Raw genomic sequence first — 23,713 nt, 5'->3', positions numbered from 1 at the left:
AAGGGAAGCTTTCAGGAAAAATTTCTACGCCCAAGAATTAAAAGGAATTTTCCTCATAAGTGAGACAAAACAATTCCACTTCATAAAGAACTTTTTTTCAATGGATGCAGATTTGCAGGGAGTTAATCTGAGTATAGTCACAGACTTTCATGGGTAGGGTAAGGTGGGGTACAGTGTTAGAAAAAAAACTAGGATGTAGCATTGAGAATATTGTTTTAATCAGCTCCTTTTTGCCATGGACATAAACTATAACAATCTCTCTTTAATTAAATTATTTAAACACAGAACATTAGAAGAAAATACTTAATTTAAATTGCATTTTCATTAAATCAGCCACTGTAACACTAAGCTCTGTATCTGGGGTACTCTGTTACAGGGTGTGGAAAATTTCCATAAAAATCTTTAAGTTTACCTGTGCGCAAGAGGGCGCTTTTTTGTTTATGTAAATCAACTTTGTTAGATGTCTTTTTATAATGTATCGTAGATTGAGTAGCTTGATTGTTGATGTTTTGGTCGTCTTGTGGCAGTTCGCATAGCAAGGGCAATTTGGAAGCCCTTTTGATTGTAGAATTGAAATAAAGTTGATCTATGTTTTTAGATAAAGTTGCCTAGCATTTTCTTTACAGGGTAAGGGGCACAATGTTACAACATAAAAATAATAGAAAAAATAACAATAAGAGGGAAGTAAAAATTTCTAACAAATACAAAATTTCTTTATAATATTCTTCAGGAATGTATAATAGGAATGAAGAACTGATTATCAACTTTGCCACTTCTACGTAAATAGCTAACATCATATTAATTGTCCTCTATGTTTATCAGTAATTTGTTGGTATACTGAGACACACAGAGCTAGATAATGCAGACGCACGTGCGCATGCCATGCGTTGCACCGAGCGTACATCCGCTGACTTGCAGATATATCGCCACGGAGTTGCACGTCGTCCGATAATCTTAAAACTTAATACTCTTTACTTCTAATTTGTTTTAAATTGATATTGATTTTATTTATTTAGATCGTGACAATCATTCAAGTTCTCCTTCTTTACTTCTAATTTGTTTAAAAGTAATATTGCTAATGTAAAATGTAGTAACCATAGCTAGATAATATAGACGGACGCAGATACATTCGCTACTGTGCTGTAAGAAAATATTTGGTGCTGTGTGGATATATTCATTGCGGACATGCTCATCTCGCCATAATCGCGAGTAATGTTCTAGTTTCCCACCTGTCCTTTTTTCCTTCTGTTAAAAAATTACTAAAATGTTAATCCTCCCTTCTTTTTTAATATTCATCAAGTAGTGATTGATAACTGAGCAATTCTTTTCATGTGGCTTAGTACTTCTTTTTTTTTTGGCGCACATATCAAATCACAAAAACACCTGTGGCTTTAAAGCTATCATATGGGGCCAGTAAGTTTGCACTTGCGGTATTTTTTGAAGTTTGCACCGCACCCGACTTAAGTGCCGCACTTTAAGTCAAACAAACAATGTGAAAGAAAAAAATATTTCTGTTAGTTTTTTTTGAAGATATCTGGAATGCAATGTAAACAGATTAAATATTTCAAAAAAAGAATTCCTTAAACCTTACTGCTAGTTAAGTACCCTAAATCTGACAACCACGGGCCGCTGCCAAAAATTTTGACATTGCACATGAAAAAACTTTGAATGATCACCTTTATGGATGTTCAAAAAAGTTATGAACTTACTTTTAAATAATGGCAGGATAAACTCGCTTACATTTCAGTACTTCAGTCCAAACAGCGATGTTTAAAGCAAGAGATTCAGACTTTACCGCGAAATAAAAATTCGGCAAATTTTCCGTTTTTAGCTCAATCCTTTTAACTAAAAACTAAAGCAATAAAACACATTCTGGCATAATTTAAAATTATCTTCCCGTTAATTAAAGACATAAATTACAGTAGAAGCTAAACTGTATGAAAAAGGCAGGACATGCCAATCATGAATTCATCAATTTTTTGTACAGTTAATCACTTGGGAAAAAAAGCGCGTCTAATAATGCTACCAGAAATTCAAAAGGAATTTTTAAAAATTTTTATTCAAAACACATTTTGAACACAATTCCGATCATTTCGAAGAAATTTCCAAACATTTTATTTTCCTCCTTTTCAAAATAGTTTATTTTCTGTGAAATGTTGTAAACTGTAAAAACAAAAAATAAATTAAAAAAAACATCGTATGCGCCGTATCTGCTGTATCCGCCACATAGGCAATTAATAAACCTTTTCTCGTAAGCGGCGTGGCGCTTAGGCCCAAAAATACAGTATAGTTTTGGAATCCTACTAAGGCTACTAAGGGATTAAAGGCAGATGGGAGACTTGCTCCTAGTGGTATCTCTCATCTTCATAAATAACTCTTGCTACTAGATTTATTGCACTTGTTTTTGCCCATTCCCTTAATAGAGCATTTCCCAGAAGCAGTGAATTGCTAGTTTTTCCTTTGTTCCCAGAAATTTGGGTATTCTATTGATTTCTTGACTTGACAGCTTAAGAAAAAAAAAAGTTTCACCAATGTATGATCTGCTGGAGATATAATTCCCAAAAATATGCGAGTTTTTGAATGCAAAGACATCTGCTTAAAGATGCTTAGTTTTAAAATTTTGAAATTTAACTTGGGTCTTTGCATTCATAGGCTCACATAATTGGCATGAAAATGAGTTCCTTGTAACCTCAAAGCATATACCTGCAATTATTTACAACTTTATATTTTACATAGCAGGTGTATTTGTACACTTTTTTAACATACAACAAACTGTTAAAACTAAAAACATTATATTTTTAAATCATTACTTGTAATTAATTAGCACAAAAAAAAAAAGAAAAAAAAAACTGGATTCACAAAAGAGAAACATAGGACTACAACAAGAAGTTAGTTTCAAAAAGGCAGGCCTGTGCATTTAAAAATTTAAGCATACAAGTGTGCACTTTTAAAATATTGTCTACTATTTTTCTGTAAGATGCATCATTTAATATTAATCTTTAAAAATATTCTTTTGGAAGAAACTAATAACTTGCTGTATTATCTTACTTTTTCTTTCGTAAATTAAAGCAGTCAGCTGCTTTTGCTGAAACTACCTTAACTGGAACTTAAGCTTTCTTAAGTTGCTGACTTAGCAACATTCAAAAATTGTATTTCAATAACTTATTCACAACAAATTTTTTTTTTTTTTTTTTTTTTTGTAAGTCTTAATGATTAAAATGTTATCCAGGTTATTATCAGACAGAACTGCACAGCTCTGTCCTCGCCTTTCTGACACTACTGAATATTCTTTTGAACTCTGCATTGCTATGAGGTATGGCTAGAATGGAAAGCATAGAAAAGGAGAGCCTTTCATACTTCAATGAACCATTGACATCAACTAATTTCTTCAAAGCAGCCTATTTTTGTATCGATTCTCTCCCTTTTTAGCACAACATCGGGAAAATTATCTATTTGTACAGAGGGAAATTCACTTTGGAGCTTATCTTAGGCTCTTCATCTGCAGTTTCCCTATTCTTCTGAAGCAACACAACAGGAAACTCATTAAAAAAAGCAATACCCCAGAGATCTAAATCCTAATTATCTTACAATTATGCCATAAGATATTACAAACTTACAATGTAAGGCTTAATCTTACAGGTTGGCAGCTATGGTTTTATAACATTGTTTTAGCCAGCGTACTTTTACAAAATGTATTTCTTATGATTAAAAAGTTTTTTTTTTTTTTGAATCCCCACCCTCCCAAGTTTTTTTTTAAAAATGTGATAGACAATTATTAGCTTGCAGATACTTTTGAGTTGCATGCGCAGAAACTTGATATTTTTATCCGACTCTGGTCACACAGTGCCCCGAAGAGGCAAACCAGATAAAAAATTCAAGTGTCTTTCAGGTTATGTTTACAAAAAACTACTTAATGATAATTTGTAATTAAATAAACAGAAAAAAGAGGAAAACCCCTATCACTTACCTAAATATAATATATGATTGGAAAGAAATTTAAAACTTTAAAATTATTTTTTTGTTGTTTGATCACACAAATGTTTTTTTTTTTTTTTTAACGCAGAATAAACTACAGCATAAATAAGTGCTGGTTGCTTGTGAGGTTGACAAACATGTGTACTATCATCATGAAAATGAAAGACAGAGACGGAGATACATGCATTGCAACAGTGAACCCCGCCTAACAATGTGTTCCACCTGACCCTACATGAGGTGTTGATCTGCATATTCCAAAAGAGTTAACAACCCTAGATCTAATAATGAAAAAAAAATTACTTTAGGTTAAGTGCATAAGAAAACTTGCTGAAATGGTACATACACTACAAACATGGTACAGCATAAATTATTTCTGAAGGAAAATTTGCAAAAGAAAGATATCTTTGAACTTTCTTTTAATAAAACTAATATAAATGCTTATTTACTCAATAAGTAACATAAAGCAAACATAACAAATTTAATTGACTTTTACTTTTGGTTTCCAACACAATACATGATTATTCCTATTATGTATATGTTATAACAGTTTAATGGAATTGCATTGCTATCAATCACTTACTGAATGAATAAATCTTTAAGTTACCCCCCCCCCCCCCCCCCCCCCCGTCATTCAGAGGTTTTAAAAATCTTTCACTAAATAAAATGTAAAACATTTAACATACCAAATGCAACGTGTAATGCTGCCTCCTTCTTGAGCCTCTTCATTATTAGCAGAAATAGACACAATAGAAAGAGTTGTGTCTTCATCTGGGATACCATTAGCTTGTGCCGGTGAAGGACATGGTGAGTAACTCGGAGGAGTTGGTGGAGGAGGAGCTCCATAATTATGATCCTACAGCAAATTGCATAATTAATGCATACAAAATGCATATTAAATAGATAATTCAGAAAATTTTTTTCCCTATTTTTTGAACTACAATAAATGGATAGTCTGGTTTAAAAAGGATTTTTTTTTTTTTTTTTTTGAAGAGCCTGTTATGAGCTGTCAATGATTATCAGAAATTTTGCTTGACTCACAATGATTTTTCAAGAACGTTGATCAGAAACATTACTGATTTTTTTTTTTAATAAAACCGACAAACCATTTTATTTTAAATCACACTCCTGAAAAGAAGATTATTGTTTCTTAAAAATGGTGGGAAATGTTGACATATTTTTTCATAAAAACAGGTAAAAATTTGGTTAAACCAAATAACAAAGTTATCATTTGAAAACTTTTGTGGTTAAAATAATTTATTTAAGAAGTTATTGCTTAAATATTTTTATATAAAGACACAAATTGTTTTAGAATGTACCAATGCTAACTGTATTTTTTTTAAGAAAAATTATATATTTCTTTAATTTTCAATGTTACAAGCAATTTTTAATTTTGAATAGACCAAATCCTTCACAAGAATTGAATAAATACCTATGTATTTGACTTACGAAATTTTCTATTTTCTTAACAGTAATTAATGCAAGCATTTTTAGCAAATATACAAAGTTATTTTTTAGTATAACTCATTTTTGTCTTGCATTGGTCGTTTGTCATATTATATATTTTATAAGACAGCACATATCCACAAATCATAAGCTACTGTGTGTTATCCAAAGACTTTTTTAAAATAAATATTTTAAAGTACTACCTGAAGATCATATGACGTGTGAATTATACTCCTAACAATAAGGTAGTAGCAGAAAAGACAACACATTTTACAGAAATAAAACAATTTTAACTCTAATCAGTATCCTGAATTTTTAACTAATTACTGCTGCTTAACTGTCACCAAAATTCAGCAACTTTTCTCAATGCTATGTATGCATCCAATGAGGAACCTGCACGGGCCGGGTAATTGCCGAACATTGATTGATTTGAATAGTCTACAACTTAAAACTCCCAAAAATTAACTCAGTTTTGAAAAAACTGACATGGATTCTTCAAAATTACAACTTTAAAACGAAACAAAGCTCATGTGGCAGTAAAAGAGGAGGAGCGTGGGTCGATGTCAAGATTCAGTTCCTGCACAATAGAACCGTTTCGGAAGGAGTCTAAACAAAGCTGATAGAGTGAAGTGTGGTTTGCCGTTCTTTATTGAAAGCAAAGTTGTTTTTCTTTTAATCTTCAGAAGAGGAAAAGGTGCATATTCTCGCTGAACAGATCACGCTCAACCCCCGAAATTCCGACAGGAAAATCGACTTTGAATTGGACATCAATATTTTATTCACAAGTAAATTTACTTCAAAGTACAACTGGTTGCACAGTCAAATACAGAGTGCTTATTGTGTACATCCATATGTCATGGGTGTGGGGTTTATTTAGACACAATCCCCTTCCTTCGTTGAAAAATCCGACACAAGAAAAATTCTTTTGGAGCTGCACACCATTAACTAATTCAAAAGTAAATCACATAAAAGTAAAATTTTCAAATTAATAAAGAAAGCAAAAAATGGAAGATTTTTTTCTATAATGTTACAAATTATGGAAATAGTAATTATTTTCATGATTAATTTGTTGTAATCCGGCTAAATTTGGCGTTTATTCCATTTTTTTTCATCTAAAATTGTCTTAGTAACGTAACCTGTAAATAGTTTCTTGTAATGAATATACAACCACCTTACATTCGAATGAAGTATATAGTCCCTCCATTTCTGAGCCATAAGATTTGTGAATGGAATAAAAAGAGAATATGAGAAAGTTGTACAATTTTGTCGAACTTTCCAAAGCAGTATAAATGCTGTGTGGCATTTGAATGGGAGAGTTAGTTTTTGATTGTGAATCGTGTGCACGCTGGAGAGCATGTATTTAGCTCTGTGTGTATTAGCCTTTGTGCTGTGTTGTGCGTATTTTGATGTAAATACGTATGTGATCACTTAATCGATGATGATTGATTTAGCAGTTGTAACTACATTTCGGGTACATAGCTGAAAATAAATCTCCTGTGTTTCCTCAAGAACTGTGTCATCATTCAAAGAAAGTTTGAAGTTGCTACAAATGTGTAACAATATTTATAGATATCACTCAGGATTTTACAAACTAGACCAGTGCCAGTGACTGTCACAGCTTGCAAAAGATGTTGACACTCATAAAAACGTATTTCTGTTCAATGAGGCAGAGCAAATGAACACTACTTGTCATTTTAGCCATGAAAAATAACGATGCTCAAAAAATAAATTTAGAAGATATCAAACAAATTGATATAATGATATACAGAATATTTTAATATTCAGTATTTTCGTGCCTTTAAATATTTTATACATGTTTTCAGATTGATTTAAATGCGTACTGAATTAATTTTTGATTGCTTGTTCTGTATCTTGTGTAGTGACATTTTACAGATAAATATAATTTAGTTTTTTAACATTATTCCACTTTTCCAAAATTGTTTGTGAAAAGCTAACACTTAATAAATGCAATTAAAAGTTTCATTCACTAGTGTTTTAACATTTACTACCTACATAATTCAGATTGTTTTATTCATTAATAATTAAATTACAAACACATTCATCTATTGTGCATTGAAGTTACAACCAGCTTAATTTCTCTGTTCCTATGGTGGGGGGGGACACATCACGTCTTCCTACGGCCCGGGTTTTGGACACAAAAGTTACAACAGAGCAAAATGATACTAATTAATAAATGAAAACTAGATTAATCTTTATTGCAACTAGTTTCAAAATTTGTACTTTTATTAACATGTTTCGTAGTAAAATGGAAATACGATTTAAAATTTAAAATTTTGGGGAATTGATTATTTTTTCAACATTTTTCTGCATCATATTTTATTGTTTTTTTTTCTAAAGTATTTTATTAATTTATTATTATTTTTGTTCATGAATTGTTGATTACTAGAGAATCCAATATTTCAAAGCCCCTTACTTTTTTTAAACTTTAATTCCTATAATTTACTCAAAATTCAAATCTAGATTGTTGATTTCAATAACTGTTTTCAATGCAGAAATTGACGCAGAGCAAAATGAAATAAATCAATACATGAAAAATAACATTCTATCCTCAAAGAAAATAAAATTGTTTCAATTTGAAGAATGAATAAAAAAAAAAGAAATAGGAGTGATCAGGTATAGCTTTTATTAGAAAAGAATTATATAATTAATACACAATTATGTTCCCTACAAAAATAATTTTTGCAACAAAAGAGTGAAAAACAGTTTAGCTTTCTCTCTCTCTCTCTTTTTTTTTCCATTGTGCTGATGGCATTCACCATTATTGTCTCCTCTTTTTGGTGCACAAAAAATATTTTATTTGCTGTGGTAGATGTTCAACATTTGCTATGAGATACAATATAGCACTTGCAGTGTTGCAGTTCAACAGTTTGTGCTTGGAGCCATCTTGAGAATCCTAGTGATGTTCTATACACGCACGTGCGTCCAGTACCAGAAGACGATGGGAGCGGGGAGCGGGAATGAATCATGGCGTCATCAAAGGAGATGGGAAAACTAAAAGGGGTGGGGCTAAGCAGGAGATTTTAAGAATCAATTAAAAAATAACTAGCAACCCGATTGAACTGAAATTGGTGTCTATCGTCATAAAATGGCCTGAAGTTTCATTTTCAAAAATTAAAAAATGCATGCAGGTTCCTCATTGGCATGACCAAGCTTCACCTGGGATCTATGGTTGGATAGCACCTATTGATTAGTGAATGTTTAAGAAAAAATGAATAAGTCTTTCAAACAAGTGAATTTGTTTTACTTAGAAGAAGGTGTTTCTTAATTATACAAACTGGGGCGATAAAGCTCTTAAACTAAAATGCGTAAACAAAACTAATATATAACAGACCTGCCAACCTTATGAAAAGAAAAAAAGGGAGATCCACTCAAAGCTTTAAGGGAGAAAAAGGGAGATTTTAAACGATGCTATAATGAATAAAAAACACTGTTACATCAAGAATTTCTAGTTTAAAGAGTAGATTAATGTTACATAATGTGTTAATTTAGTACCATTCCAGTGCAGTTCTTTAAAAATTCATGTACTGTAGATTGAAAACGGTTGACAGACAGTTTGAAAAATATAATGAATACAGATATAATCAATTGCTTAAGTTTTATTTTATTTTATTTTTTAAATATTCGCGACACTTATTCAAAATACAATATCATATTCTATTATAAGTTATTATTTTTCTCAATATCAGATAAAAGTTACAAAAATCAACCTTTTTTTTTCCTGTTAATGCAATTTCTATATATTATATTACATGTTGAATCTCAAGTTAATTTTTTTTAAGAATTTTTTTTAAAAATGTTTAATTTTTAAAAAAAAGAAAAAAAAAGAATTAAAAAAAAAAGGGGAGAAATGGATATTCAAACGTACAACCGGGAGAATGGAGTAAAAAACGGGAGTCTCCCGTGAAAAACGGGAGAGTTGGCAGGTCTGATATAAACAAACCTGCTCCCATTAGCAAAAAATACCCAATAGCTAAGCTTCTGATCATATCTTTAGAAAAAGTTCAAATGTTTTGCAAATAAAAATAAACGAATAGAATAATTCAAACATACCTGGTATGGTAAACCAAAACAAGTTCTAAAATTGTGATTGTTTGATGATTTTGCTTCCTTTACAGAATTAGTGAACAAAGAATTAGATGTAACAGTATCAGCAATAGAATTTTCATCATCAGTCATTACTGTTCCATTAAACTGCCTGCAAATAATAATGATAACTTAAAAGTCAAACTAGGAGAATTAAAACAGACATAATTCATATTACACTTAATTATCCATTTATACACTAACAAATCAAAAGCTATTTGTTACATATTTGACTTGGAAATAGAGTACAGATGTTTTGGAATCATATAGAACTTCCTTCTTTAGTGGGAGAAATGGAGTTGTGCGAAAGCATAGCTATTTTTCTTACATAGCTAAAATTTTGTATTGTTCATTTTTTATAGAATTTTGGTCAGAACAAAAATATTATAGAGTTCCTTTCTCTTTGCTATAATGGCGCAGCTGTGAAGTACATTGAAATTGTCCTAAATTCCAGAACCATGAAAAGAGCTTCATGTATGCTGAGACTAAGACAGAACAGGCGTAAAGTCAAAAGTGATCAAAGAAAACAGTTGCTTATCGGTCTCAAAATTAGATTTTTTCCTTCCTTATTCATATGCTGCAACTTAAGTAGAAAAAATAAAATCGACACTTTTCATGAAAACAGAAAAAAAAATTTGGATAGCTACTGGAGGATAATTAAAAATACATTTCAGGTTCGATTATTCAAAGTATTAAATTGTATCATTAAGATCCTGCTCATGTGGGTGGTACCTTGAAAATTATGTTGGATGAATTAGCTGACAAATCTGCAATATTAGGTAACGAGGCAACAGAAACCTGGATGAAACAAAGGATGACTCTTGGTACATTAAGCAGTTCAAGTTTTTTGTGAGAGGTAAAATTAACGAAGTTAGATAAAAACTTTTACTGAGACTGTGACTTGGTAAAACCAAACAGTGTTCACTCCTTGCTGTAATGAATCAAATACACTGATACAATGACCAACCTTAATGTGTTAAATTGGATAAACCAGTACACAAATCAAAAGACATTGTATTTTCCCATAAGAAAAGAAAAATATTAGAAAAATTATTAGAAGGTCATGAGATTTGTGGATCTTTTGCTAAATGTCCACAATTATTTAAATTCTGTAAAACTAACTACTGTGGAGCCATAGACTGCATTTTCATCAATCTCATTATTTTTTAGGAAAAAATCTTTTCCCATCCCATACAAAGCGAAGGGCACACTTTTGTGTACCAAACAATAGTTGCTTATTATCATGTGACTTCGCAGTACTTTACAAATAGTGTGCTGAAAAAACCTCCAGCAAAACTCATGCATCTTTTAGAGCTGTTGAAAACCAGTAGTATGGAAAATGCTTGATATAATATGCTTGTTGTTGTCTTGTACCAGCTAGGGTGGCAATTTGGGGTGCGCTGCTTCACTTTTCCAATTGTACCGTTATTTGGTGTGAAGTCCGACTTCCACAGTACACACATGCCACAGAGACCCGCTTATAGGACAGGCAACCTTTCACAGCACAACATCACATTCAAACAAAGGAAGGACAAGGACAGAAGAGAGAAGGTACATCCGTGCCCGAGCCGGGATTCGAACCCGGGACCACCCCATCGTAGTCAGACTCCTCTGACCACTAGACAAGACGGGTGGCAATATAATATGGTAATGCACATAATATTCCACAAATGTTTTAGAGTTTAGTTTTTTATACTTAATAATATACTTCTATGTAATAAAATGAAAATGATATTTGCAAGATTATTTTTATCTTAGCAAAGAAATGTTTAAACCAACATTTACAAAAAAATTTTTTTAAGGCCAATACATTTATGTTGAAAATATTTAAAACTTGTGCTTTAAAAAAATCCTTATTTTTGCATACTATCCAGGAATTTAAATGCCACATGAGAGCAAAACTTTTTATTTGACAATAATTCCCAGTTTTATTACTCACAATTTTAAACTTAAAATTTTAAAAATACCTTTTCTGTAATTCAAGAAAAAAAACTAGTTATTTTGAAGAAAATTATAAATTTTAAGCCTTGTACAGGACACCTAAATATTTTTTTGATCCAGATAAAATTTTTTATGTAAGATGATGATCGGTAGGAGCAACTTTTCATCAACTTGATAAATTGAATTTCATAAGAAAGTTTTTGATATACCCTAATATACAATTCTGGCTTCTGGGGCTCAAAACATATTGGTGCAGGCCTGGTGTACTTCATGTCAAATTTTATTGAAATCGGAAACAATGAGCAGAGGCTTAGGAACTTGGTGGAAGTAGGGGGAGCTGAGACACATTATGCCATAACCAGAAAATAATTAGGGGGGGGGGGCACTTAAATTTTTTCCCCATAAGAAATTAGCTTCTCAAAGCTTTTCTCTTTCCATCTCTCTCCCTCTCTCTCTTTCCCAGCAAAATTTTCAATCATATTTAATAAATACATTGTATATGGAGATAATGAGGTGATAAAACTCTGGTTTGAAAGGGGATCGGTCAGTACTTCAGCGCGTATAAGGGAAAATTTCAAAATTGTTGTTCTAAAAACGAGGTTTTAAGCGATTTTTGGAATGTTAAGGGGAGAAAAGGTTTGAATAAACTTCCTTGAAAAATTTTCGAAATTATTGTCTTAAAAACAGATTATATACCATATTTGTTGACTTTAGTGAAACTAGTAATATGACTCGAGGGATTGTCCTCGATCGAATTTTCAAATCGATTTACATTTCCCTCTCAATATTTCGAATTTGAAGCTCCAAAATCGCTATTGTAGACAATCTTCAATGATGTCAGGGGAAAAGGCTGTACTAGGGCTCTACTCTGGTAATTTTTCAAAGTTGTCCTAGGTTGTTGCGTTCTTCAATGATGTTATCAAAAAAGGTTCAGAGGTTCCTTCTCCTTATTTTTTTCGAAATTATAATCTCTAAAAAATGCGACTGCGGATGATATTTGTCAGCGTTAGGGGCAGGTCCCGAATAACAAAATGTGAGGCCCTAGGCCTGCAATAATTTCAGGGCTCCCTGAAGACTCTATTAGCCCTGTCGGAATGCATTTTCGGGGCCCAGAACTATGTAAATTATTTATTATGTGCATTCACGAATCCCCTTCGGGGCACTCGAAATTGTGGCATGGTAAATTCGCTAGTGGCAGAATTAACAAAAATTCTCCTTTAAGGAAGTTCTTTTCTAAATAAAATGCTTTTTTATTATTATTACTTTTAAAAATACATGGAGTTTTTTCGTATAGTTGTAATGTTATGCATAATTCTTTCAGTAATTTGGGGCCCCTTAGAAAGATAGGGCCCCTTAGGCCAGGCCAATTAGGCCGAGGTCTAATTGGCCTGTGAGGTAATCAGGCCTTGGTTATGCACCGAGCAATTTTTTGAAATTGAATTCCCAGAAAGGGGAATATTATTTAATTTCCCATGTTGTTGGAGAACAAGGTATTCAGGGACTCTCTTTCGGAAATTTTCAGGGAACCGAGTCCTGAAAACAAAATTTTAGGCGCTCTGTAATAATTTTGAAGGAAAGGGAGGACTTTGGCAGCGTAGCATTTAGAAGACTCGCGTATTTTCTGAGAACTAGAAAAAGGGAAAAAGATGAAACAGGAGGGTGGAGAAACAGAACGTTGGAAATGTGTTAAAATGAAGTGTTCGTTATATATTTTATTGTTCAGATAAATTTTAGTAAAAGTCTTTGAGAGAAACTATAAAATATTGTAGGAGTTTTTTCAATAAATGAAAAATAATAAATAAAAAGTTACAATTTTGGCATGAAAATATATCTGTATGTGACAAAAAAATCGTAAATTAGGAAAGCAAAAAATTTGAATATCTCTAACTTCGTAAAGTATTATGTTCAAAATTTTTCATTTCAATGAACTCGCTTTTTTTGAAACTGATTTTTACGTAGTAACTTGTTATAATCATTGAAAGATTTTAGGAACATTATAATAGTGAAGATTTCACCGATTTTGATTTATGTGAATTTTTGTTCCTGTAATGTTCCTGTACCTTTAGTATTCTTTGAATGATATTTATCTTTGCAGTTTTATAACTTCATGAAAAAAATATATCCCTGACTGTTCAAAATGAAACAAAGTAACGAGCACATTTTTTTTTTTTTTTAATTTTTTGCAGTGAGTTCTAAAAATTGCGTTTTTTATCACAGCAATGATTTGCGCCTACAAAAGTAATTTCTGAGTACGCCACCGATTTATGTTGTTTCTTTTGATAATATTTCCCATCAAAAATAAATAAAAATTTGTTTGAATAATATTTCGGGCGCTACAGGGTCTCTATCTGGCAACAGATTACTTTCGGTTTCGATAGATCATCGAGCAATGACATTTTTGCGATCTGATGGTACCTTTTGATCGAAACATAGAATTTAAACCTGAAATATATGTACGTTCATGATCCCTCGAGAATTAATTTAGGACTGTTTCTTGTTTTGTAACTACATAGACTTTTGGGAAGTCTTTAAAGATTTTTCTTTGTTCGGGGCTTAACTTTTTATGAAGGAGTGAAAAATGATAAAAGAGAGAGATAAACGACGGACTAAAAAAAATAAATTAATTAATTTGTTTGTAAATGGGGTTCCCCCCCTCCCCGGAGTTTTTTTTTTTTTTTTTGTAGGTAATTGCAATGAATAAAGAACACGATCACTTGGTCTTTTAGTTTAACTTTCACGTTATATTTTGCAAGTTTATTTTAATCAACCAGTTTCACAGGACTCCGCTGGAAATTCTGTATATTGTGCCTTAAGAAGTCAGATATCTTAAAATAAGATAAGTTTCTGGAAAGTTGAAATCATTTGATTTGAACAATTTGCTTACCTTAGTAACCTTTTTTTATAGTTATGTCTGTAGCACCTTCCATATTATTCATATTTAAATGTCAAACTGACTCACTATCTTTTTTGTGATAACGTGACAAAAAAACGGTATGCGAGGCAAAACTAATAAAAATGTGAACTAAACTGCGATGCCGCTCCCGAAACACGAGCTCAAGGTGGGGAGCAAACCCCTATCGGTACTGGTACTGATTTTTGCAGGCCGCGGGGCAAAGACCACTTTTCCGCTGCCGGTAGGATAGCTTGTCTAAAATTCTTTTATTTTTCTTCCGGGAATCAAGAAGTGTGTAAACAGTGAGAAAAAGGGTGAAGGTGGACTCAAGTGCACTGACCACTCCCTCTGTCCCCTGCTTTTGTTGCTTATTAGGTGGAAATTCTTAGAAAAGGCAGATCACATTTTTGAAATCAGGTTGGAGGTAAACAATGTACTACAGAAAGCTCCTATGCGAGAATTTTTCCGGGGGAGCTGAGCCGGTCTGAAATATTCCAGGGGGAGCTCAAGCTCCCCCAGCTCCCCCGGCTCCGACGCCTATGACAATGAGGTCAAGAAAGTGATTTATCTCACATGGAATTGCTTAAAGTCAAGTAATCCTTGAATGAGCTTCGGTAACTGCACCTTCTATTTTACTCTCGTGAAGAAAATATTTTAGCCCAAAACCTTTTCCAGTCTGATTAAGCTCACCTGTCTTACCACTCTTAGAGGAGTTGGAGAATCAAAGATCATATCACAACATTTTAACCAGAAACTGAGTGATGAGACAAATCATTATGAAATTCCTTCAGGTAGTTTTTCACTTATTTTTTAAGTTTCCATTTTCAACAATGTAGAAATCTTTTCATTTAATTTTGTAGGATATGAAACAAAAACTAGCTGGGCAGCTGGTGATTTGGCTCACCAAGAGGAGCTTAAAGAATGTAGTTTAAAGTATTTATCAAACTTTTTCAATGTATAACCTTGCACTGACACTGACAGTTATATGCGCCCTGTCTGTAATAACTGCCTTAGAAGTAAACTCGGACCAAATCATATCTTCTCCTTACCCTGCAATTCTTACATCAATGCAGTAAATTAGTAAAAGTTCCCAGAAAAATCTATAGGCACAAAATTATCTTAAAATTGCTAAGGTGATGTGTACACCCCACGGGTTAGGGCTTGAAAATTATACACCCTGACATGCCCGGGGCATGTAAAAGTTTCGATTAGGCATGAATCTTTTACCCTTACATGCCCGGCCGGGCATGTAATTTTTTGATCAAATGTTTTTTCCTAAACTTTATTATTTCGTATTTTATTGAAAAATTACCGTATCCTTACTTGGAGCTCAAAATTTATTTCAAGCCCTACTGCTAAAATGGTTTGCTGTTTCCGGTTTGAGTGGAAGCGATCCTTCCTGTTATACAATTTAAATTTTGTTAAATTTAACAATGGCTTATTACGTACTATTTATTCAACTATTTCTTTTTATGATTTATATAAAAATAATTCGTCTAATTCATGCTGAACGACAAATTCAAATGCTTTTATTGATATACAATAAGTAAATCTGGGCATGTATCTTTTAAACAAACATGCCCGGCAGGGCATGTAAAATTTGAAAGATTTTTCTAGCCCTACCATGGGTGCCATATAATAGCAGCCAATCATGGATGACAACTGCATGGTTCTTGGTTTATTTGAGTAAAATTGAAATTAAAGGCACAACATAAATAGTCAGGTGGCTAGCATATACAGAAAAAATTGCAAAATAGAATAAATCTTACTCAGTTCCAGGTACCATTTCCAGAGTGGCAATTGGTTTTGAGAGGCATGGAGGCGTTGAAGGCACAGCAGCAGTTGGGATAAAAGAGGCTGTATTAAAATGGATAATGATGCTCATATTATGGTACAAAACAACAAATGATGCAGCAAGCTGCAACTGCAAGGAATATATGTGTCCATGGTTTTGAAGATACACTTAATCACACGGCCTCTTGTCTCGCTTCTTCACACGATCACGATAAAATTCTAATATTCTGAGATGGTGCAGACCACTCCATGCACATGAAGAACAAAATGCAAGCATGGCCAAAACAGTCTGATTGGTCTGAAAAAAGGAAGACATAATTAGAAGAAATTGAAAGCATTGCTGATATTACTCTTTTAGAAATACTACATTAGTCAAAGCAAGTAAAACATTTTCAGACAAAAATCCTATTACAATCTAAATAAGAAAATAAGGAATCCAACAATTTATTTAGTAGATAATGCAAGCAACATCTCCTTGTAAATTATGTTAGAATGTCACTATCTTTAAAACTCTGCTTCATTAACCAAGGAAATAATACAGTGAATGCAAATAAGACAAATGATTTGTAGCAGTGATTACTTGAGCACTTATTCAATTTATTAATCAAATGTGTTTAAAATCTGTAAAAATAACATCACTTTCTAATCTCTGAAGTAATAGCTAGAGGGGAACCAAAGGGTGGATCAGTGAATAATTTAGTAAAAGTCATACACAGCTTTAGGCTATCTTTGGTCAATTAAAGAGGGGCTCATGACCTCTTTTTCCCCGTGGAATGGTGTCTGCAGGTGGACACTACACACTAGTTTATAATGTTGGCATTTTGTTTTGCTTTTGGTTATTTAGACAAGATTAAGTGAAATATGACAAGAGGTCTATTACGTTAACTCACTCTGCAGGTAGGAAAACAACTGCATTTAAACCATAAATTTTCATGAAGAAAAAGGTTAATTACTTTAAATAATTTTCACCCCAAGTATTTTTCTAAAATAATCACTTTGTAACAAAAGTGAAATGTATCCAAGAAATCTAAAACTTCCACACATTTAACCAGACCCTTCATGTGGACTATCAAGGGATTAGGGAGTTGATTGCTATGACTGAATTTTAGAAACTTAATGTAAATATACATTTGCATATATATTTCATTGTTTTTTGCATTTTTAAAATGACCGGCATGAATTTAGTTTCTACATATACAAGTTGTAAATGCAAGTAAGACAACTAATGCCAAGCATTTTACTTCAGCTGTAGCGAACCAAACCTAACATGGCAGCATTGTGAAGGCTACGCAAACCAGGTTAGGTTTACCCCAACTATATTATATAGCAATTTTTGAAATTATTGGTCATTTTATTACTTTTGACAAAACTGTTCTGTTTCACTTTGGACAAGAATAATTCAATTTTTCTTTTTTCTTTTTTTCTTCTATTCTAGCACACATTAGAATTTAGCTTATTTATTTCGATTTATTTTCTGCTACTTAGAGATTCATACTTTTTTAAAAGACACTTATTTGGTTTAAAGTGTAACATATTCCCACGAAAAATGATTATGGGAGGAATAGAATATTTGAATTACACAGGCCTGCAAAATTCGGGTCCTGAAAAAGTGATTGTATGGCAATGAGAGACTTGTGAGAAAATTGTTCCAAGGCAAGTGGCGCAATCTATGTCTTTTTCTTTTTGCTCTATTCATTCTAACAATGTGTACTTGAACATGGCAAAGGGGCTAACAATGTGACTTTTTTTTTTTTTATCTTCCTCCCCCCTTTGTCATAAGTCACGCTAATTTTCATAGACATATTTGTACAAAAAATGCATGATGTTGTACTTTTTGCTATCACCTCCCTCCTCATTGTCACAAACTTAAAATTTCACAAACCCCCCACAAATTTGTGGACAGCCTTAAATTTAAATTTGTTTTTCTGGATAACTGTTCAGTTTTAAATCAAAAATTTATCAATTTGATTCTTTTAAATGTAAGTTTTGCATCTTAAAGTAATTGTTTATTTGATTAATATTTGCTTGGCTTTTGATATTAACTTGTTTTCCAAGTTAGAAGGAATCAATAAAGTATATTAACAATACAGGGCTAGCATAAAAGAATATCCCGATTTTAAAAATTTATATTTCAAAAACCATTACACTTAGCACTATGCATGATACATAAAAATGAACTGTCCAAGTTTCTTTTCACTCACAAATGTTCGAAGTGTGTATCTTTCATAATGCAACAGACATCTAACATACACTAGATGACCAAAAGTACTGGGACACTTTCACAAATTCAAATTTTTAAGTTTTCCTCAAGAAATAAGATCAATTGCTTTGAAACTTTTGTCGCATAAAAAGTATGCTCCAGTTGTCATTTTACATTGAAAATTATACTACCCTTACATTTTGGGGGTCAGTAACAAACTGAGGAAAGAAAAAATGTTCTTTGGTCATCATTCATCGTAAACAGCTGAGAATAAACTGTAAATTTCAGAAACTAGTTAGCTTACTATGTACAATAATTTTTCACACTTTTGAGAAGGTATCACTGCAGGGTTGGCCGAATTGGACCCAATTGGGTTGGACCCAATGGGTTTTTTTTAAAAACCCATTTAAAAAAACCCATTATTTAGCCCACTTTTGGGTTTTTTTTTAAATTTCTGAGAAGTTTAAAAAAAAAATTAATTTAAATTTCTTTTTTATTTGTTCTTCATCACAGACAATGAACACAAAAAATGAATTTTGAACTTTAATAGTATTTCTTAACACTTAACAGCATTAAAAAAATACTTCAAAGATTTTAAATAAATATATTTAACTTTTTTCTTCAACTGGTCAATAAATAACTCAAATTATCTTGACTGAGTCCAGTCTCGTCTGATTTTCTCAATATTTGTAGATTGTACAGAGGAAACTACTCTAGTTAAAAGGCTTTCAGGTGAATTATTTTCTGCAAACCAACACGTCACAAATCTCGAATAAACACAAGGTATATTTTTAGAAATTAACAGGTTTTTCAAACGGTCAACAGAAAACAGAACAGGGTGTACACTATTTTCATTATCTTCGAAAAAGTTTAATATTTCTTACTTCTGTACACAGAAGTAGAAAAACAGGCAACATTCAATTCAAAGAAATGTGTTGATTAAGCTGGAATTCAGTAAAAACGGATTTAAACTACTTGAGGTTCTACAGTAGTTTTGCATAACAAAATGATATACAATAAAGTAAAATGCAAAAAAAAAAAAAAATGTAGTAATTAAAAACGAACAATAGATTTTATCACTCGAGAAGTAACTTTGCCTTAACTGTTGGTAATCATGAAAACTAAAAAAAATCTGAAATTTCACCATTCTTGGGTTTTGTAGTCTTTTATACTTTTCTTCAGAATATGCTTAATTTTTAGTTTTCCAGCTTTTTTTACCCGAAGACAATTTTTGCACTTTGTCCATATACTTACACTACAATATGCTACAAGTACCCCCACATTTTCCCTAAAAAAAGACAAAAAAACCCACATTTCTTTTAAAAAACCCAACTTTAGTTGGGTTTTTTTTGGGTTTTATTTTAAAAAACCCAAAAAACCCTGGGTCCATGGGCTTTTTAAAAAAAAACCCGGGTTTTTGCCAACCCTGTATCACTGATATTCACGAAAATATAAGCATTTCTTTCAAAACTACAAATTTTATTTGAAGGTTTTTGGCTCATTACATGCAAAGTTTTTCATCAAAGCTTATAAAACTTTCAGAAACCCTGACAGCATACAAGAGAAGCATAATACAAAAGTTTAAAATTTAAATGCTGAAAATTTGATAAAATATGGACATTTAAAGCAATTAATTTATTACTGTGCATGCACGAAAGATAGCAATTTAAAACTTTTATTATCTAATACCCTACTAACTTTAGTAAATTACTAAAGCGGTAATTTACTAAATATACCTTGCCTCGCGTTCAATCTTCGAGCTGAACCGAACCATTGCTTCGGTCACTCGTCTGGTCTGCTAATTCTATATTAGCTACCAGTTTGTTTCGCACTCTTGGCTTCCATAAGAGGGTTTCTATCTCCAGCTCAGTCACTTTCCTATGCCGGGCTGATGAGTGCTAATAAGCACGAAACTGCAGTCCTCGGCTGGAAATGACTGAGCTGGCGGTGTATTTCACGTACTTCAGCTTTAGCTCTGGCTAATGGGTTGTAATTTACTAAATATACCTTGCCTCGCGTTCAATCTTCGAGCTGAACCGAACCATTGCTTCGGTCACTCGTCTGGTCTGCTAATTCTATATTAGCTACCAGTTTGTTTTGCACTCTTGGCTTCCATAAGAGGGTTTCCATCTCCAGCTCAGTCACTTTCCTATGCCGGGCTGACGAGTGCTAATAAGCACGAAACTGCAGTCCTCGGCTGGAAATGACTGAGCTGGCGGTGTATTTCACCTACTAACTTCTTCAACTCATAAAGAAATTCCAGCTCAATATCTTAAAAATTCAAAAAGTTATCAGTGACCTAATGAACCAAATTTCAATAATTCTTGGGAAGGCGACGAACCGTGAGGGGTTGTTCTCAACTTTGTGACACATTTGCTTGCAATCGTTCAGTGTGATTCATGATAAAAACAGATTATTTGCAAACGATCCCTCGTGATTCATAGCCTATCCAAGAGTTATTCAAATTCGGCACATTAGTTTGCTGATAACTTTCTAAATTTATGAGATATTGAACTGGAATTTTTTTTTATGAGTTGAGGAACCTAATTGGGTATTAGATGATCCTTCTCAAAAGTATGAAAAATGATTGTACATAGAAAGCTAATTTCTGAAATTTACAGCTTATTCTCAGCTATTTTGAATGATTGATGACCGAAAACCATCTTTGTTTTCCTCAAATTGTTCCTGACCCCCAAACACAAGGGTGATGTAATTTTTATCGGAAATTGACAGCTGGAGCATACCTGTTATGGGACAAAAGTTACAAAGCAATTGATCGGTCTTTTATTTCTTGAGAAATCTTTAAAAATGTGAATTTTTGAAAGCGTCCCAATACTTTTGGTCATATAGTGCATATTTTGGAGTGTTTCACTGTCAATTTTTCGTAATGCTACACATATGCAATCTTTCAGTTCTAGCAATGCTGTAGGCAATGGGGGTGTATCAACAATTTTTGACAAAACCCTACAAGAAAATCACATCGGGTTAGGTCTAGGGATCTGCCTGGCCAAAGCATAAAAAGTTATCACCTGCATAGCCAATCCAGCTTGGCAGGGGCGTAGCTAAGGGGGGGGGTTTTGGGGACAAAACCCCCCCCGAAAAGTTAGTCTCAAAAAAAGAGAAAAAGAAGAGAGAAGAGAAAGAAAAAAAAAGAAGAAAAGGAAAAAATTCCAAGCGATTATACATATATATATATATATATATATATATATATATATATATATATATATATATATAAAAGAAGTAACCCCCCCCGAAAGTCGGGTCTAGCTACGCCACTGCAGCTTGGGATCGTGCACGTTTAAATTAACATGTAAGATTTAAAAAAGCTTGGAATGTTTATTTTTATGTATCACTAGTGGCACCCGCACGGCTTTGCCCATAGTTGAAAATTAAAAGGTCATTCGGCTCGCCTGTATATTTACAAATAATGGATGATGAATTTCTCGCCAATTGGCTATGTTCATTCGCTCTCCCATTCCACATCATGATAATTTCGTAATTTACTCGTCCATCTTATGATAATTTTGTTCTTAAAATTGGAATATAAAAACAAATCGAATTTTCGAAAAATCGCTTTGAGGTGCACACTCTCATGCTACAAACTAACTTTGTGCCAAATTTCATGAAAATCGACCAAACGGTCTGGGCGCTATGTGCGTCACAGAGATCCAGATATCCAGACAGAGAGACTTTCAGCTTTATTATTAGTAAAGATTTATAGTCGTAAGTGTAATAGTTAATGAAATATAAATTTTTAAAACCGGGGTATTCTTTTATGATAACCCTGTACAGTCGTGATAAGTTGATTTTGTCAAATGGTTATAATTTAGGAAATTTGATGATGTTGAGATTGCAGCAGGCCCGATGAGAGGCCATGTAAGCCTACTCGAAAACTAGGGGATCCGGCAAACCTGACGCAAGGAAAAAAAACGAGCTGATGTGTGCATCACATAGTGATGTAAAATACCCGGGTATTTATTTTTAGGGGCAAATACCCAGGGTATATACCCGGGTAAATACCCAAAATGGGTAAATACCCGGGTATTTATTTCAAAAATTTATATTCAACTAAAATACTTTTCTGTATACAACCAACAATATACAAAACAATAAATTTTTGCCCAAAAATTGTATTTTGATCACATATTTAAAGAATTATTGTGTGAAACAGCTTAGCAATCTAATATGGTATTCACATTAAATGTGTTGGATATGCCTAATCAATGTCGATAGCCAAATTTCAGATATAAAAAGCCATTCTACAAAAAGTAAAAAGATTAACTGGTTACAAAAAAAGCAAACATCAATTTTTTAAGGTCCTAGTCTTTTATAACACAGTAATATGTCCCTGCATGACATCAAAATGTAACGAAATGTCGCTCAATTTATTATTACTAATTATTTACTTATATCTTATGCAGAAATTTCCTCCAAACTTAGTTCAATTGTTCAGGTGTATTCTGTATCACACACACACATATATATACACACACACACATAATATACATAAACATTTAAAATTTTTAATCTTTTATTTTAGGATTTATGTTTAAAAAAGAAAATAGTCACCTTTTAATACCACCTAAAATTTTTTTGCAAAATGCGCAATTATTAGGGGATTTACTCTGCCTTCAGAAAAATACCCAAAAAAAATATTTACCTTCCCACCCTACAGGGGAGCAAATGCAAATGAGCAAGGCAACAGAAAAGAATATTTTGCTTTTTTTTTGCTTATTAATGTGAAAACTGTTTCTATATTTTCCATGTTATCACTTAAATATCAATAAAATAAATAACATGATAGTCTTAATAACTTCTCAGTTTATTCTTCCAAACATCCCTCATGCTTCCTTTTTTTTTCATTTTGGATATGACCAACCTAGATTGTGATTTTGAAATCCTGAAGTTCATAATGAATTGCTTATACTTCTCCAATTATGACATTGAAAAGAAAGATTCTTTGGTTCACCATATGTTTCTTTCATGATTTCATCAAGTCTTTCAATAAAAAAATATTATAAACTGTGAAATACATATATGTATCTATCAGTTTTACCAATTATTTCACATTTAGATTTTTAAAAAAAATCCCATTCACTTTTTTGCAATTTTTGTAAAATACCTAGTTTTTGGGTATTTACCCAGGCCTTGGGTAAATACCCAAAAAATATTTACCTACCCGCTGGGTATTTACCCGATCCACATCACTAGCACACGACTTCCTTTTACTCCTATTTAATGTCATTTCCCCATTATTGGCAATTTTGTGATTCAATTGTTTACTCTCTAAATATCCTCAATAGTGGCCAAATTGAAACCAAATTAAAAAAAAAAAAAACACCAAATGTGGCGACAAAACT

At 32.5% G+C, this 23,713-nt stretch overlaps 1 protein-coding gene across 1 annotated transcript in view; it reads right to left on the bottom strand.

Annotated features, from left to right (window-relative positions):
* Positions 1-23,713, bottom strand: part of LOC129229528 (inactive histone-lysine N-methyltransferase 2E-like) — an 87,542-nt gene that overhangs the window by 52,428 nt on the left and 11,401 nt on the right. The window contains exons 2-4 of the mRNA XM_054863848.1: positions 16,126-16,448; positions 9,490-9,634; positions 4,659-4,828 (exon numbers count right to left, since the gene is read on the bottom strand). Coding sequence (XP_054719823.1) covers positions 4,659-4,828; positions 9,490-9,634; positions 16,126-16,241 — 431 coding nt within the window. The 5' untranslated portion in view covers positions 16,242-16,448. The remainder of the gene's footprint in view (positions 1-4,658; positions 4,829-9,489; positions 9,635-16,125; positions 16,449-23,713) is intronic.

The sequence above is a fragment of the Uloborus diversus genome, chromosome 9 (genome assembly GCF_026930045.1).
Source record: "Uloborus diversus isolate 005 chromosome 9, Udiv.v.3.1, whole genome shotgun sequence".
Classification (NCBI taxonomy): Eukaryota; Metazoa; Arthropoda; class Arachnida; order Araneae; family Uloboridae; genus Uloborus; species Uloborus diversus.
The sequence above is the reverse complement of the archived record's forward strand: the minus strand, read 5'-3'. Positions and strand labels throughout refer to the sequence as shown.